We start from the raw sequence: 18,987 nt of genomic DNA, 5'->3' as shown, positions 1-18,987 counted from the left end.
CTGGCTACTTAGGGAACAAAGCAACACATTTTCCTCTGGTCTCGTTTACAATGGAGAGCACAGTATGACATCATTTGTTTAAAACTGCATTCAAATATAACTACCTTGCCTGCTACTTTTTCCCGGTGGAAACTCTAACGCCTTCCCATAGTTATCTGCTTCCCTTCAACTCTTTAAAGTAAACAGCCAATTTTAAAGTACAATATGTACTGCTACATTTGTAAAATTCACAAATTCTAATAGCAGTAGCTTTTGTAATATTTACACCTCTTTGCTAAAGATTAATACAAAAATTCCCATAACAAGTGAAATAAGTTGCCATCACAGTGTTTGCTCATTTTAATCCCATTCTTCTCTCTTCAGGACGCCATAGATGAGCAGAGGCTGGGACTGAAGAAAACCAGCCTCTCTTTGGGGAGTAAAGGTGCAGGAGAGCACAAATTTCCATTCCGAACTGCCGAATAAGGAAAAGACAAAATGAAGTAAAATACACAGAGAAGCACTCCTCAAAATGCTGTAAAATAAACTTTTCTGTGTCTGGTTAAATGATACAGAGTAGCCATTTAATTAAGAAGCAGTATTCACTGACAGCTCAGAGAAAGATTCCAGTATTGGTTCCACTCTGCACCCATACAGACCGATTATCTTTAACGAGTTTAGCCCACACCAAACACTGAGTACTTAACTGATCAGAATAATCCACGAATTAGCTCAATAACTGAATATTTCACCCCCATGTGGCAGCTCTACTGGAGTTAGCATGCTCCTGTTCCAAAATAGCAAATGTCCACAAAAACAACAGAGTGACAAAGACCCAACTCCAACCAGATGTGCACAGGCTGTTGTACCCTGCTGTCTGTGCAGAGATATGGCAGGAATGCGCTGTCCATATTCAGGCAGCTAAACAAAGTTATCTGCCTGCAGCATCATCAGACTAAAAGCTTCTGCTCTCCCCACCACTGTTTATCTACCACTTTCCAAGCCTCTGTGTGTGCGTGTGCGTGTGTGTCCGGCAAGATTTTATTTAGCAAATCAGCCATGCCCCCGGAGATGACCGGCGCCTTGGAATTCAGGACCCCGTTGCCACAGCAACCAAAAGGTCACCTGACACCAATCACCTCAGACGTCATGTTTACCCTGTTCAGATGAGCAGACGGGATAAAAGCAGAGGGGATGGAGAGCGCTCGAGAGTGGCATTTAACCAGGCTAAAGCCCCGTCAGCCTCATTTAAGTGCCGTGGTTCTTACACTTTGAACTATGACAGTTCAAATACCAAGCCCGTCGCGGTTTGACTGCCCTGAAGAATTTGCATTCACCAGCATGATAACAATGTGAGAGGGTAGGGGGTGAAAACAACGTGGCCACATTTCCAGGAAGTGCAGCAGTCTCTGATTTCTAATCTTTATCTCACCCTCATGATGCTTCTGTGACAGAGCGCCTCCCAGAGCACCTGCTGACAGGTGCTGCGCAGGAGTTTCACTCCAACCTGTCCGACTAGCTCAGCTACAGGAACAACGCAAACATATTACATATACACACACACACACACACACACACAGTTTAAAGATAACACCATTTTCTCAGTTGATCAATCACTGATCACAGGAAATTGCTTACAAACTGCCTCCCTACAAAGGAATAACACTTAGAATTTTAAAAATCCTAGTCTGTCTTGGAGTGTGAACTTTTCCTGTTTAACCATAACGAGCCATTAACAACCCCCCCCAAAAAAAAAACACAGACACACACCAAATTCTTTTGTAGAGGACTTCATGTCTGACATGTTCTTTGGCTGTTAAATATCAGCAGGCCTGAGACACTGTGATGATGAACAGAAAAACAGCTCCAACTGGTTATATAAGATTCCAACCAGGACAATGAATTGGATGTGGCCGTGTGACGCTAATAAAACGCACCAACGCACAGGCTGAGACTTCAACAGGTGGGATTATCTGCATTTTTTTTAAAGCAGTTACACTCATTTTGGTGGGGGGAAAAACAAGGAAATGTAGTAAGGACAACCAGAAAGCACCGACAAGCTAAAAATAAACGAATTACATAAGAAAAAAAACAAAACACTTGAAGACTATGAACCTGTGTCATAGATGGTTATTTTATTTTAAACTCTCAAATGAATATCCTCTTTTAAAAAAAAAAAAAAAATGCTGTACCTGATAAAGTTTGGACTGCACTCAGTTTCATGAAAAAAGGAAAAGTTATGCGTGGAGAATGTTCTGAACGGTCGCTCTTGACGTGATCTTTTATCTATGCAAGAAAACATTGTGAAGAGAAACCAACCTGTGAGTCACATCATTTCATTATCAAACAAACAAAGAAAAGAAACTGATGGCATGAGTCAGAAAACCCTGTAATTAGCACTGTCGGCCAGTTGTCAGCTTTTATAGACACAACCCTTAAGAATCTTTCATATACTGTTCTTGACTTCACAGCAGCGCTCTACAGATGACTTTAGTTGGCCTCTCTGGTATTTTAACAGTCTCCAAGTGTGTCTGGCAACTCATTTTACCTTTATATTTTTAAACTATCCAGAAGAATGACACCATCTGCTATTAATTTCCTAGTGGACAACTCCCTTGCTCTTATTTTGACAGTTCAGTCACCACTAAGACAGCTAGCCCCAGCCCATCCCGTCTCGTGTTTTCTCTAACTTGCTTGGCTCACTGGCCAGGTTGCTGTTGTGACAGTCTGACATCTCCAGAGAGTCTCTTCTCTTACAGTCAGACGGACTCCAACTCCACCGTCTTGGACGGCAGCTGACAGTAGTTCTTGTTCTGCTCTGGTGACTTTTATCTTTACTGGCTAACATGTCGACAAGAGAAGAAAACTACTGAATGCGCTGTCTCGTTTGAAGGCAGCGGGGCAGCTACAGGCAACTTTTAAAATGAAATGAGATGATGCTATACTTAAATCAAAATATAACCCTTCAGTTTTTCTTTATTGGTTCTCATGCATTAAATACAACTCACTGATAACTGAATTTCAACCGGATTATGCTGAATGTGAATAGGCCAATTTTATGCCCTTACTTTGAGAACAAAAGGGGCAGAATGTCACTCCAGTAGCACTACACCCATGGTCCACCCAGAATCTGAATCTGTGAGACACTCTGCAAAAGTACCTCTGAATTTCAAAAAGAGCAAGGTTCATAAGTCACACAATGGAGTGAGGAAGTGAAACTGGATTTTTAAAGCTGGAGTAAGGGAATGTCAGCGATAACAAGAACAAAATAAGTCACAGGCAGCAGAGCTTAGTGACATATGACAATGCCATATAGAGCAATTACTCTGCTTATCACAGCTGCTCCCAGTCCGGTTTTCCAGCTGTTTTCTATGATAACATTGTTCAAGTGTGCATGTGTGTGTGTTGCTTTTTTGGACCCTCAAAACACTTGGGACTAACACAATTGAATGCTTGTAATAAACTCCCGCTCACAATAACACCATCTCCAGTTGTGAGAAGTTGACTACAAAACAGGCCCGTCAAAAAAAAAAAAAAAAAAAAAAAAATCCCAGTCAATATGACAGAAAGCGTGTACTACTTGTCCACAGTGACTCAGCACACAACTAGGCCACAATCCAGTTCCAACTGTCCTCTTATCAGCCCATTTACATCAAGAAGAATAGAAATCAACTACCCCTGAAAAGAAACAGTGCGTCTGTGTGCACTCAGACCCAAGAGCCCCACAGGGAAATTACATTTCTTGTCTAATTTATGAGCTCTGGAGCCCAGTAGAGCATGAGGACATGGAGGGCCGTCTGTGATCACCAGCAATCTTCCCCCTATTTGTGCCGATGAGTTTTTAAGAAAATAGCGATTCTCAATGTGTTAAACAGATTGGTGCAATACATCACCAGCATAGAAACTGTCATTCCACAGCAGTTCATGGCAAGGTGCATTAAGCGAGAACATCAAAGAGAGAGGAGGGAGGGCTGGAGCTTTCAAAGACATCATATTAAAAAAAAAAAGAATGCTGATGCTGCACATTGTTGTTCCAATGATGCAGCTGGCTGAGGAAGAGTCACTTCCAGGAGCAGCGAGAAAGATCAGTTCTGTTCAGCAGCTCGTATGGCACTCATTCACAGCACAGTGTCTCATTTTTATGGGTTTTCTGCAAGAATACACGTCACATTTGAACAAAGTATTTACACTGATGACAGACATTTATCACAATGCTAAAAGCGGCCAAGCTGAAAAGCTCCCACCCCCCACCCCCTAACAGGCCACAAATTTATCTCCAAAAATAAAAGCGATTAATATTGAACAACAATGGATCCTTCTATAAGTCTAGCAGATAGGTGACATTTGGGTAAGGTGCAGCAGCACTGGCTGGAGTACTGACCACACTGGGGCCCATAAAATAACTACCACTGACACACAGCAGACACCTGAGAGACTAAGTCACTGATCTGAGTCAGGCCTTGCTATGTAAACACTGCATTCCTGCACAGCAGAGAGAGCACAGGAAAACAGTGGTGTGTGTGTACACGTGTGTGTGTGTGTGTGTGAGAGAGAGAGAGACCATGAGAGAGAGAAATAAAGAGTGAAATGACAGTCTTAGGGATGTCCATTTTTTAAACCAGGAAAAAAAAAAAATTTATTATATATATATATATATATATATATATATATATATATATATATATATATAATAAATAAATAAATGGACACACTTAGCTTGAAAAAGTGACCTCCTAATTCAGAGCAGGCTAATGGCTTAGTCACACAAGTGAAAATGGGACAACAACCTCTTTAAGTCTACAAAAAAAATGTATTACTTATCAGTGGCTGCCTGGTGACTGTATTGAATTTTTTCACATTCTGAAACTGATTGCAACTTGTTGTGCTTAAATGGTTGCCCAGAGCTTGACAGCGTAGCACACTCACGACCACTTTTGATTGCAATGCAATTGCACAGGACACCATATTGGAGGCAACCTTTCTGCAAACAGCTGCAGTCTGACTTGGACTGACTGCAATCACTCTCAGAGAGATTGTCAAAGGTTTGCAAATAATTGCTACATAACTTATAAATGCAGACAGGTTGCCAACATGTTGCCATGCTGCCTCAGCTAGCTGCCAGTTGGTTGTATTCTGGTCATATTCCCACAGAACAGGAAGGTTTCTGAGTGGAAATGTAACAGTTAAATGTGAATTTGTTTATGTAGACAGCAGAAGAAATGTGTGATTTTGGCATGCTTGACAATCTTGTGTTGCAGAAAAAAAACAAAAAAAACAAACCAAAAACCAAAAACTGAACTTTTTCTTATTGGATAAAACAGATACCAAAAAAGTTTAACTTTAAGGACATAATCTGCAGCTGAAATGAAAAAAGGTGATAAATCACAGTATATGTGCATGTTATTGCAATACTCAGTACATTGCAAAATGTTAAAAATCGCAATAACACCGTATTGTAAGTGAAATATTGTGATGTCATAATGTGGGGTGTCTGATGATTCCTACCTCTAATATTCATACATGTATATGCAAATCTATGAATCTAGACCCACACATAAAGTAATCTGGCATTAACAAGTAATAAATGAAAGTCCAGCATAACTAAAATAATCCTGCCCATCTGAACCAACACACAGAAATCACACAAGGCCCAAATAACTTCAGCTTCATAAAGCCCTCCTCAAGACAGATGGCAAGCAGTCAGTGTCCCACTGGCAATTTTTTTTTTTTTTTTTTTTTAGATAAACTGAACATACAGGCATGATAAGAAAAAGGTCTATGTTACCATTTACCTATGGGTGTCTGATGCACACCACTGGATTCTCTGCATAGCATCCCATCTTTTCTAAAATCCCACAATGTGGGTATCCACAAATCTAACACTGTGCAATTGAAGATTTGAGTTCAGAGAGTTAAGTGAAGAATTTAGACACCAGGAAAACACACACACACACACACACACACACACACACACACACACGCACGCACACACACACACACACGCGCGCCCCAATTTGATAGTACAGCCTCTAGTAATGACGTCATTATCTTTTGATTTTGCTTCAGTTACAACAAATAGATTACAGTGGCTGGCTTTCAAACCTGTTTTCAATGAGAATGAGTCTGTATTAAAATCCAAGCAGTGAAACAAAGCCTCTGTCAATATTTGGAAAAAAAGTCAGTAACTCCAGTAGTTGGTGTGAAGCCTACATGTAAGTCTGTATAAGATCAGAGATAAAATGAAACTAAAGGCAACGTACTCATAGACTTATAGAAAACCTTCTGTAGCTTTTACTGAATCCATACTACACCTGCTTTTGGAGGAAGTGCAAAGTCTACCTTAAGATGGATTTAACTTTGTGTCAAATACACACAGGAACCAAGGAGAAAAACGGAAAGAGAAAATCATGGGGAAGACGCACACTCTGTCTTTAAATAAGTGGATTATCATAATTGTCAAGGTGCTCAAATTTGCATATAAAGTGCTACAATACTGTCCTTAAACTTTTAAGTCCTATAGCCATCATGATCGTAAGAAACTTCTCAAGTTTGACTCAGCAGCTGACACACACGTATAGAAGGTGCTGGAGTTGTCACATAAACAGACGTTGCAGACGTTAACATCTGTAACTGATGCCGACAGTAGAGAGAGTAGACGGACACAAGTAACCTCTTAATTAAGACCCAGTCCTTTTCCTGTCTTTGCTAATTAGTCTCTGCTTGTCTAATTAAGATACTATCATTAAGCTGTTACGTTTTACTCACTGCCTGAGCAGGCCTGTAGACGAAACTGGAGGACGAAGACTTTATATTGTCATTTTCATACCAAATGTGTGCCGACCTTTAGGGGATCACACACTTACTGCCCTTTATGTTCCACTCTCAGACACACAAACGCTCAGCATAGCTTTGTGCTGCTGTGCTGTCTGGCAGCAACAAGACAATCTAAGGAGCTAGCCTGTCCCAGAGCTGCACTGTGCTTTCAAGGCCATGCGCAGATCAGATCAGATGGTATCAGCAAATAATTTGTATAATTACAAATGAAACCGCACTTGCTAGGACCACAGGGTGACGAGGAGTCCTTAGACATTAACTGTTTGGAGGTGAGGATAAATTGTTGGTTGCGTGACCCTCCATCAGTGTTTTCGGCCCTCTAAACCTGGTGTAATCAAGACCACACATAGTCAAAAAGGGTTTACTAAACTTTCCACCTTGTCCACTTTCCCCTCTGCATTTAGCAGGCAAATTACAGCGAGAGTTTAACAAGTAGAACTAAATGAGCTGATCTGGTCCACTGCTGCACGCAGTTCCATCTGAGCTCATTAAGTTTTTTTTTTCTTTCTTAAATATCTTTAAATTGTTCAAAAACACTAAAACAGAACTATTTCGGGTCTTACTAATGAATTCCTAAATATCAGAAGTGAAACAGATTCCACAGTCTGAAAATCTACAGTCTTGTTTGGTGGGTCTGTTGCCATGTATCGAGCCACAGGACCCTCAGGAGAAGAGTCGAGTTCAGCAGCTTTGCACATCTTTATAACTTTCTTATTTTTTTAAAGGGTGTTCTGCGATGGTATAAACATAGGCTGAGAAATAGCATTTGACATCACTTTAGACACTTGGATTTGCAAAAATGATAATTAGTTCATTTTACTTTCAAAATCCAATCATGATTAAGCAGCGATACCTGTGGTGAGAGGATTCTTTCCCTGTTTGGCTTTCATCAACACCCACACCCTGCTTAAAAAATTAAATAAATGCAATATAACCCAAACTATTGAAACACTTTGCATTACACCTCTATCAAATATGCAGAATGAACATTAAGTAATTTCCCTCTTCAGTCTCCTCACTACTTTTTTTGGTAAACTGGAGGATCAACAGCTCTTTTTTTCTTTTTTTTTAAACATTTAGAATAAGCAGGTAAAACATATTTTGAATTCCAGTTCATCTTGTCTGCGATTAAATATAGTTATGGAACATGTGTAATGTTGAAAATGCATAAAAATACTGGAAACTTCAGTTTAATGTGGTTCTGTGGTGACTGAGTCATGCAGAGAACGCACAGCTTTAGGGGATACACAAGCACAGCTGGTGCACAGTCACACAATCCAACCTGGAGAAAGCAGATAGCTGCGATAGCTAGAGGACGGCATCACTTTGCTGCTAGCTGCTCTCAGCAAGTTTGTTGTTGGTTATTAGTGAACATCAGAGCTACCCTGCCATAATAAGAGATTACCAAAGCCATTTGGTATCTTGAAAGTTTCCGGCTAATTGTAGGAGACACGTGCTTTCTGGTCATGGTCACACAATTTCACATAAATTTGCTTCGTAACTGTGCATGCTAAAAGGAAAAAGCAGGATCTACAAACAGTTTTTTTGGGGTTGCAAAATCATTTGCTATTAGGTAGTTTGGTTGAAAAAAAAAAAAGAAGTTGCTTAGTTAAAAGCAGTTTCAGATTCACTACTTTCAGTCTTTACAAACAAGATATTAGGACGATATTAGGCATGAATTTGTAAGCTTTAGATCCTTCTAGGTTGGTTTTGTTAGTTCAAGACAAAGCCAGGTTGGTTGCTAATACAACCTTCTCCAGCTACGCACCATTCAGCCCCACTTAACAGGTGAGTTACTAAAAATTTGTACAAAAGGATCTTCTGCTGGTTCGTAACTGTATTCACTGCTCACAAAAAAATATTAAAGGAACAGTTTTTTCAGCGTATAGCATCAAGTCAATTAAACTTCTGGGATATTGATCTGGTCAGTTAAGTAGCAGAGGGGGTCGTTAATCAGTTTCAGCTGCTTTGATCTTAATGAAATTAATGAAAGGTGCATTAGAGGGGCAAAAATGAGTCCCTACACTGGTGCAGTGGGTCCTGGGTTCCTCCTGGTGCACGACAATGCCCGGCCTCATGCGATAAGTATGCGGCAGTTCCTGGAGGATGATGGAATTGATACCATTGACTGGCTCACCTGATCTAAACCTGAGGGAAATTATGTTTCGGTCCATTTGACGCCTTCAGGTTGCAGCTCAGACTGCCCAGGATCTGAGTGATGCCATGGTCCAGATCTGGGAGGAGATCCGCCAGGACACCATCCATCATCTCATTAGGAGCATGCCCTGACATTGTCAGGCATGAATAAAAGCACGTGGGGGCCATATAATCTACTGAGTACCATTTTCAGTTGTTGCAGTTAAATTTTGGCAAAATGGACTAATCTGCTGCATCATGTTTTTTTCCACTTTGATTTTTCAGGGTGTCTTTGACTTCAGTCTCTGTAGGTTGATTATTTTCATTTCCGTCAAACGACGTGGCATCCTTTCATTCCTAACACATTACCCAGTCCAAATCAGTATAGATATCAAGCATGATTTTTTTTTTTTCCTCCATTGAGATCTGATGTTTTGAAAGTGTTCCTTTACTTTTTTGGAGCAGTGTACATTAGAGACTATTTGTAACCAAAATTCTTAACATGTTATAAATCTGTCTACTTTAACTCAAATTTTCAGCTATAATCACATTTTCCCATCTCAATGGCTACTAGTCACATGAGAAACTCCTGAATGCTTTACCATACGCTGCCATCTGTAACTACTGAAAAATGAACTCTTCAATCAATCTTTTCATTGGGAGACTTCAGGAGAAAAATAGACAGGGGGGGGGGGGAATCTGTCAGAATGGGCTGCTCCTCAATAAGCCCTACATTTCCCATATTCAGATGACAATAAGCAAGGAGGGAGAAGAAATGAAGACTTGAGAACAGAAGGATAAAGAGAGCAGAGGAGATCAATGGAGCAGACTGGAGAAGACTAAGACTTTAGGGCTGTGAGTGTGTATGCGTGCTCACTGCTGTGGACAAACAGACAGACTCATGTCTAAATCCTCTTAATCAGGGCTAGACCATTCTTTAAACCAGTATATACTCCCTTGTTTTGGCTATGTGTGCATGTGAATGTGTGTGAGTAAGCTTCCCAAAGACTTGACTTTAATGGGATTTGTGTAAACAGACCCCACAGCTTTAACCATAGTGTAATTAAAGGTAAAGAAAAGAGGAAGCAGACTGGGGTGGGGGATAAAAGGGCCTTTACAGGAGCCTGAGAGATAAAGGACAGACTTTCTAAGTGCAACCACAACTACCAGGATAACAAGCTGATGATTAGCTTTAATAACAATAATTAACTCCGTAAGTGTCTTACTGCTGTCCTATCTCGACTCTCAAGAAGTCTAATGTGAGAAACAGCAAAGTTATGGAACCCTAACTTAGAAAAAATAAATAAATCACGCAGCATCTCTGTTGATTTAAAACAAGTTATAAAACCATCAACTTTTCAAAAGTCACGCAGCATTTTTTCCAGGCCCATCAACTTGCTGCTGGGGTTAGTCTCAGCCATATTAATAATGCTCACAGCCACTACCGATCTCGTCATTTTGCTTCCTAGTTATGCCAGCTGGAGGCATAACCACATCTCATCTGAGTTTTACAGCAGCAGAGCTGACAGAAAAACTTGGCCATGTCAGCCAGTGTGGCACACAAACACACAGATGGGGACGCATACAGACACACGCACACATACAAACAGACACACAAACACATAACTGTTTGCTTAACATCCAATTCCTGACAAGACAAAAAAAACAGAACTGATGTGACTGAAAGTTGGTGTCTTGGTAGAAAGTTTAGATGATATACTGGCTTCTCACAGATATATCACAACAGCCTACAAGCTGTCTGATAAGCAACAATATTAAAACTTGATTTCATGAAACAGTGCAGAAAAAGAAAGACACTTTACATACAGTGTCTTCACATAGTTTACCCAGCATAGCAGCTCTGTGTACATAACTACACAGAAATGTTAGGACAATCTGTTTGTGGTTCATGTGTCTTATAATCGTATCGATCAGGCTCTTTTCTCTGCGCTCCATACATAAAGCCTTTGATTGTAATGTTCACCTGCTCTGAGGATGGAGTATGCTAACCAGGAAGTGGAATTGGCAGTGAGAGAATTGGTAAAGGGCTATTAAGCAGATTTATCAACTCACACACTTTGACTAGGTCAACAGTTACTTCACTGAACCAAAGCAGCCTGATATTAAGCCTGTGGCTTTCCCTTTACTGTGTGTTATGAAACTCGTGAGGAGCTCATTACTTCATGGTTTGACAAATGGCTGCGTATTACAAACTGTCAAACAGAAACCAGTGAGCAAAAAGGCAAGTTGACAGATTCCTTAGAAATGGTTTGGAATTAGACTAAAAAAGGCCTCAAGGGGAAACTGAGTGAGCTCTTCACCTACTTCCTAAATAACAGCTACAAAAGCCACAGCTCTGCCTAAAAGTTTCCATTTCCAGCTCAAAGGAGAGGTTAATCAGGAAAATCAGCAGATCAAAACATAAGGCAGCCAACTAATGTTTAAAGGCCCATCGCTCTTGATGTTGCCTGTGTTTAAAACTTTCAGGAATTTTTGGCACATTCCTCTACTGTACATGTATCCAATTTGGGAAGAGTGGATCAGGGCAGTCTTCAAAGGGAACTTCCTCCCCCACCCTACTGAACTCCCATTAATTAGTTGCCCTCTCTCTTCTCCTGACAGACTGTGTAACTGCAAATGCCAAGTGTGACCAATGCCCATTCATAGTCAATACAACTGACTACACTCGAGCTAATTAACAAAGGAGGACGATTCTTTAGCAAACAAGCGAGAATACGGCACACGTACATACGCACCTCCTTAGTGGGATGATAAAAAGCCCTGCTTAAGTGAGACAGCATTTCATAATCTATTTAGCTGGTAACCAAGTGTCCCTGCAGTGTATCTAAATGTAGACATCAAGCTGAGCAAACTCAAAATGGACCTGCACACACACATTTGAGTAAACATAAACGAACGCCTTGAAATTAACGCCAGAGACCTTCCCAACAGCCCGCTATAAGAGAGGAAGCTAAGCTGATCCAAGCTATCAAAAGCAAATACAAAAGTGGAAGAAGGGTGTGGGCAAGGAGGGCTGTTCAACACCCTGCTGAGAGAGGAAATAAACACTTCCATATGCAATCCCTGCCAGAAATACTTACACACACACACGCACACACACACACACGCACGCACGCACACACGCACACACGCACACGCACACACACACGCACACACACAGAACGCCTGGAGTTAATGCAATGACACAGTGCTGTAAATTTGAGCACAAGAGGCCTAGTTAACAGCTCGCACCTCCATAAGAACAGGGCGGAATATTTTCTGCTTCCATAAATTTATAGCTAGTAAGGCCTCATTCATCACAAGCAGCTCTATAATATAATGAAGCTTGGAAAGAAACACACTGCTCTGAAGCTATGAGACTGGAGTTTCCTGATTGGTCAGGTATAGAGAAATGGCTGGTGAAGGGGAATCTAATTTCTTGTGTGTGTGTGTGTGTGTGTGAGAGTGTGGTCACGTGTTGACTAAAGGGAATCCACACGCAGCATAACTCCCGCCTGGGGAAACCCGTGAACTCTGGGCCACTGTGCCATTTGTCATGTCCAGAAAACATACACATTAATAAACAGACATTTGTCTTACACTCCCTTCTGAAGATTGTCATTGGCTATACTTCCTAACATAACACAATTACTATTATCAATACACACCTCACCATAGATCATACACAGCATTACTAAAGCACCCAGCACGTGCACTAACACCAGAGAGAGCACGACACTAATCTGGTCTCATCCTGAAGCCTCTCTGTTGTGGTTGCGTGCTTCTATAAGAATGTGATTGTGTAATGTTGTGTGCATTATCCATAGTTTGTTTGCATGTGTGAAGCAGACGGTTATCTTCTTAGGAAGATTAGCCATAAAGAAGTTCCAGGGTTTATCAGCTTGGCAAGTCTTTTCATAATGTGCATTCTTGCTTACAAACAGAGCACTCAGATTTTGTGTGTGTGTGTGTGTGTGTGTTAAACTTTAAACTGCATTGTGACAGGGTCAGCAGCTGCTTGTTTCAGAAGGGTGAAGAGCTGGGTTTGTAATAGTCCCTAATTACATAATCCAGTTATTTTCCCATAGCTTCCGTACACACTGAAGTGGACATCCCATGGTTTGGCCTCAGCAGCAGGGTGTGTCTCCTGCAGCGTAAATGGGTGTGTGTTGCTCTCTTTAACCGATACCCCAAGCAAACATTAAAATCTCGGCAGTAGAGCTGGTTACAGCCTCTTATCAGCTCAGACTAGAAATGCCCTTGTGTGCTCACAGGTCTATAAAAACGGCCCAGACCACACAGTATTGAGCACTTTTTCTTTTCTTTATAGAGCTGGCAGTCAACACCAAAGTCTCAGTGAATATCAGCGAGCCAGGACAACGAAGGAGTACCTCTCCTCACATCTCACTTGATTAAAGTGAGAAAATGGCACAAGCTCCGGGTAAAATTAGGTGACTTACATTTTACAGATGGCCCTTGTTGCCAAGCATATTTTCTCAATTAAGGCTGATTAGGGAGGGAAATTCCCAGACAGCGTGAATTATTAAAAACTTAAATGGAGTCTGATCATGTGACGCTGCACAGCAGTGACACCCGACATTCCCAGATGGGTGTGGGAGAAGGGAGAAAAAAAAAAAAAAAAAAAAAAAGAGGGGAGGCTTCTGATTGGCCCAAAGTGAGAACAAAATTTCCTTCTATTGTATAAAGTCATTACAAACTGCTGAAAGAACGGAGGCTCCATAGTCAAGTCTGGACATATGCGAGCGATTCCCTAGAAAGCAATTAATTTTTTTTTTTAAATGACTTCCTGTTTACAGGATGGAAAGATCTTAAAACCTAACACTCCACAGACAAACTACTGAAAACCATATTAACCAGTGGAACTGTGGCTTATTTCCTACTGAGCTCTCCCTGCAAAAAAAAGACTCAAACTATTCTACCACTATTCAACAACTGCTGCAACACTCGTAAACAACACTAGAGTTAACTGAAGTGTTTAAAGTCATATGATTATGATTGAAATACACACAGAGCATCAGTTCATCCACTTTTTCCTTTCTATTCTTCATCCTCAGCCATGACAGCAGCAGCGGGCCACACCATAGCAAGGCTTCTGCTGCAACAGCTCCAACTAGATTTTCCTCTTTGTCGGAATCCCAAACATTTTGTTTACACACATTTTACAATCCATTTCAGTTTGTTTTTGCTTCTTCACAGCGGCGCCACTGTTGGCATTAATCAGCATGTGATTTCATGGCTTATTTCTATCAGCTGGTTAGTGGGTTCAAGCAGCAGTCACACACGCGGTCAGCCTAAAAATTTTGACACAAAGAATTCAGAATCTTAGTCACAAAGTCGGCTTTCGCTGTAGACAAAAGGGAACCTCTGAACCACTCTCACTGTACAACATAGCTCCACCAATATGGAGTTAAGGACAAATATTATTCAGTGTTGATTTTTAAATTTTTTTTCATGAACAGCACAAAAATCACACACTGTGTATTTTTGCTTTTTGATCTGAACATACAATGCACCATATTTTTCCCCTCAGACCCTGCTACAGACTGTGGGAATATACTGACTGAGAATGATTGACTGTTCTTGCATTACTTATATTTAAGGCCTTCTTTGACAAGTCATTTGGACACAACACAGAAGGAAAAGCACAGCGTAAACTATAAAAACTTTATTTGAACAGAGCCATTGTCAATGGCACAGATAACACTTGTGCTTACACTACTGCGAGAGCTCAAATGGCTGCTGTAAGACAACAAACTCAGTTACCAGCAAAGCTCCGCCCCATTTCCAACCTGAGAACAGGTCCAATTAGCCACATCAATGATGCTATATGCAAAATTTCAAAAGAGAAATTTTAAAGTTTTCTAAATCTAAAGACCAAACCTTTGACATCTTTCACTTCAAGCAAAGTCGCTCACAGTTGATTTGACTTGTTAACCAATCCTTAGAAGGGAGGAGCTAATCAGTGGTACCTGGTTGTGCAGTATTTGTTTAAAATTAAAATCTGCGCTCAGAGCGCACTACTGCCCAGCACTACTGCAAATAAATCTGAGCACAACAGAGGAGGCAGCGGCCTCTAGTATTGTTAAAAATAACCCCTCTGCTCTCCGTCTCTAAGAGGATGTTTATGTATTCAGTACAAGGTTTCATTTATAATAAAGGGGGGGGGGGGGGGGGGGTGCGCAACAACAGAGCACCACACCTTACTCACTGGAAGCATGATGATCAGAGCACGGTCCTGAAATAAATGACGAAAAACAGCTACAGCTTTGCAAAAGCACTTCTGAACAGACCCAGCCAATACCACCACCAGCATTCACAGGTTATCTAAACTTAGCACAAAAAGCAAGGAAATTTGTGTTTGGTCGATTATTGCTTGTTGGCAATAAATCTTATACTGTTGGAAAGCCTGTTTATTTCCCCGTGCCACATTTGTAAGGAAAAATGCATTTGTGGGTTGAGCAGCAGAGTTGAGTATGTGGGTTTCGCCCAGAAAATGCTAAACAGCTTATTCTGCTATTGACTCTTGTTTGGTGTTGTTTACTGGATGATTGAAGTCTGAGGAAACAAGACATACTGGCAATTTAACAATTCATTCATTTAACAAACAGGGGCCTCAGTAGCATGTGGAAGAACCCTACACAGCCACAACAGCCTGGCACCTCCTCCCCATGCTTGGTCACACGCTGCTGTGGAATGGCATCCCATTCGTCAACCATTAACAGCTCGCCCAAGCTGAGCCCACGAGTGTTCAGTGGGGTTGAGGTCAGGACTGCAGGCCATTCCATCCTCTCTACTTCCAAATTCTGGAAGCAGTCTCTGATAAACCCCGCTCTGTGGGGGTGAGCGTTGTCCTCTTGGAGGATATGGGGTTGCCACTGGTTGCAGAAATTCAATATCCTTCTGTACTGAGATTGCTCCCAAGCACCTGGAGTACCAGAAGCTCAGAACAAGAGTCAACAGCAGAATGAGCTGTTGGGCATTGGCAGAGAAGATCTGGCATGTTTTTCATTGGCTCAGCCCACATACTCAACTCTGCTGCTCAACCCACAAATGCATTTTCCTTACAAATGTGGCTCCATTTAAGGGGAAATAAACAGGCTTTCCAACAGTATAATATTTATTGCCAAGAAGCGCTGTTACAACAAAGAAATAATCGACCAAACACAAATTTCCTTGCTTTTTGTGCTAATTTTATATGTGAAGTCGTCCTTGAAGGGTTGTTGCTCTTTTGTCTGTGTCTAAAAGAAGTTTGTGTGTCCCGGGCTGACTCCCGAGCATCCCTTCAGCGGTTTGCGTTGCCATGCTGGGAGCCTGTCAGAGCGGCTCAGTGTCAAACCTTCCAGCCGCGCTGAGTCAAGCTGACCATATACTTAGCCAGACCGGCCACACTGCGGCTGGATAGTCAGCTTTCTGCTTAGGTGCTAAAGAAATGCCCCCTGTCACGCCTGTTTGAGGTGTCATCAGAATCAATAGAGGAAACAGACACAGCTGGAGAAGGCTGAGGCTAGCTTAGCAGCCTTTTTCATATCAACTGAGTTGATCTGCTTCATGGATCTGATTCACCTGCACCCCCCCCTCCTGCCAAATAGAGTCCAAGTTTAGTACAATTGAGATAACCTAAATTAATTTAAAGTGACACTTCTAATGATTACTTCTAGCACTGGATGTTATTCTCTTTAATGGTGGCCAGAAAGCAAAATTTTGGAGTTTTTTCACCTTTTTTTTTTTTAAACAGCTGGGAAAGTTAGAGAACACAAAGGAAAGCTGAATAAACAATGTGTGTGAGCCTGCGGTGTATCCATGCCCCTGGACCAGACAGGTGGCAGTCTATGTAGGGACAAAACTAGCTCCAGCTACTTAAACTCAGAAATGTCATTCACAAAAATGTGAATTAAACGTGACCTTACAGTGATCCACAGGTATAAGGTGCCACAACTTCCTCGAGTTTTTGTGCCCATTGTGAATTTCTATGGGCTTATTTCAACTAAATGTCAAATTCACGGGGGTTTCCTTTTAGATAAACCTGTTTAAAATAAATAAAGCTTGGCAAAAAAAAAAATAATAATAATCGTAAAATGAACAGCACAAAAGCACAAAAGTTTTGCCTCCTCTTTGTCTTACCTTGCCTGACAGTTTTCAACCTGACGGGACCTTTGCAGTTCTTTATCACTGTGTATATGTCGTACAAGGGTAATCCCGAAATCGAGAGGTTCTCCACTTCGAGCAGCAGCTCCCCTTCACTTAATTTCCCACTTTTGTAAAACACCACGTCCTGTTTAACTGGTCCAATGTAGGCGAACTCTCCGTTCTCCGCGCCGCCTCGCAGCGGCACATTCAGCTCGCCGCGGGCATCTTTGGACACGGAGACCTCGTTCACCCTGGAGGACCAGTGGTTTTTCTTTAGCGCGGGTTTGGACATTGTGAACAGTTTAGGAGCCGACACCAAACCGGGCGGGCTCTGCCACCGGTATGGGGAAACACAGTCACAGCGGCGACGACTCTCTCTGTCTCCGTCTGTTTAAAAAGTAGACTGGTATCCGAGCGAAGCGCAGCAAACTTTCTTTCTCTGCCACACAAACATGAGTGCCTCTGACAGTGTTGTCCCGACGCTCTGCCGCGGGTGACAAAATCAAGCCATTCCTGTGTGCTCCGAAATAATTCCCTGCTGTGTAGTTATTCTTCTCATAATTTTCTTAACATCTCTCCAGTTTAATCCCCCTTTATCGTTGTCATCTTACATGTGCCACGGTCCAACTCACGGCTCGTGTCCACTTCTTAAATCCTCTCGGTCGTTCTTATAACTCACTTTTAAATGTTTTTTTCTCTCTCTCTCTTCCGGCTAACGGCGACTGTACTCTTCCTCTCTTCGTATCCCACCGCTGACTTTATCCGTGGTCGACAGCGTCCCGGGCTCCTTTAACCAGGTACCGCGCTCTGGTGCGTGGAGCTGAAACTCGCTCCCACTCCGGTGCTGGGGATGTGTTGCTGTCCGTGCTGCATTCACACGCTGTCGGATTTTTTCTATCAATAGGAGGTCATGTGAATGCCCATCGATAATGTGGGTGAATTCTTGGTTTATTCATCGTTTCTGTTTCTGACAAGCCATGGATACTATAGGTCATGCTCTATTGTTTCCGTTTGCTGTGGGTTCAATTTAAATGTAACTCATATAAATCGTGTCCAAAGTAAGATGGAGTTTGTAACTTTGTAGCTCCACGTGAATACTATGCAGCAGTGATGCTTGAAGCTGATAAATTACAAATCCAAAATAAAGTATCGCTAATGTCGTCTTTTACTCTCAACTGCGAGGCTTAAACTATTTATCATCAAGCATGAACTGACAAAACGAGTGCATATGTTTCCTTTAAAGCCGCGGCCACGGCAGTGATGTGTATATGCATTTCTCTGCATAATTTACAGCATTAGTATTTACAGTATCAACACGGTGCTGAGTTGAGGCACTGTCAAAATGACTTTGAGTACCGAATGTCAGAGTCTACAAACGGTACATGAAGGCAGCGGCATTACAATGAGCGCATGCGTGTTGCTCTAGGCAGAAAGCCTATCTTGGGTATGCAAAAGAGGTTTTGGCTTCACCAAAATTAGAGTGTGATGTCACTTCGCTTATTTCAGTCGGTTCAAATTAAATTAAAGTGTGCATCTTGGTAAATTTTCTTCATTGTCGAGTACACGTGCAGTAATATAAGATATTTTATTTAAACGTTGTCAAGGACTCCACCTGAGTCTCAAAAAAAAAAAAAAAAAAAATTATCCACCGGACCTGATATAATGAATCTGACTGGAATGCTTATTTCATAACTTAGTGAGTCAGGGCTTAAGCCTGTGGTCATGCCAGTCCAGGATTCCTGTATTTCAGGTTAGACAGGTGACACACCATGTTTTCATCCTCGCCTGAAACCTCTCCTCTCTGCTTATGCAATTTCTTTGCACCTGACAAAGTGCCATCTACAAAATTTGTTGTAGGTCTCGCTACTGTTTTTGCTAAACAGAAATACT

General features: G+C 41.6%; 1 protein-coding gene across 1 annotated transcript in view; it reads right to left on the bottom strand.

Annotated features, from left to right (window-relative positions):
* Positions 1–17,912, bottom strand: part of magi1b (membrane associated guanylate kinase, WW and PDZ domain containing 1b) — a 128,559-nt gene extending 110,647 nt beyond the window's left edge. Inside the window, 1 exon segment of the mRNA XM_030728863.1 lies at positions 17,092–17,912. Within this exon segment, the coding sequence (XP_030584723.1) occupies positions 17,092–17,389 (298 nt within the window). The 5' untranslated portion in view covers positions 17,390–17,912.
* Between the last annotated feature and the right edge of the window lie 1,075 nt (positions 17,913–18,987).

Source organism: Archocentrus centrarchus, chromosome 5 (genome assembly GCF_007364275.1).
Source record: "Archocentrus centrarchus isolate MPI-CPG fArcCen1 chromosome 5, fArcCen1, whole genome shotgun sequence".
Classification (NCBI taxonomy): domain Eukaryota; kingdom Metazoa; phylum Chordata; class Actinopteri; order Cichliformes; family Cichlidae; genus Archocentrus; species Archocentrus centrarchus.
The sequence above is the reverse complement of the archived record's forward strand: the minus strand, read 5'-3'. Positions and strand labels throughout refer to the sequence as shown.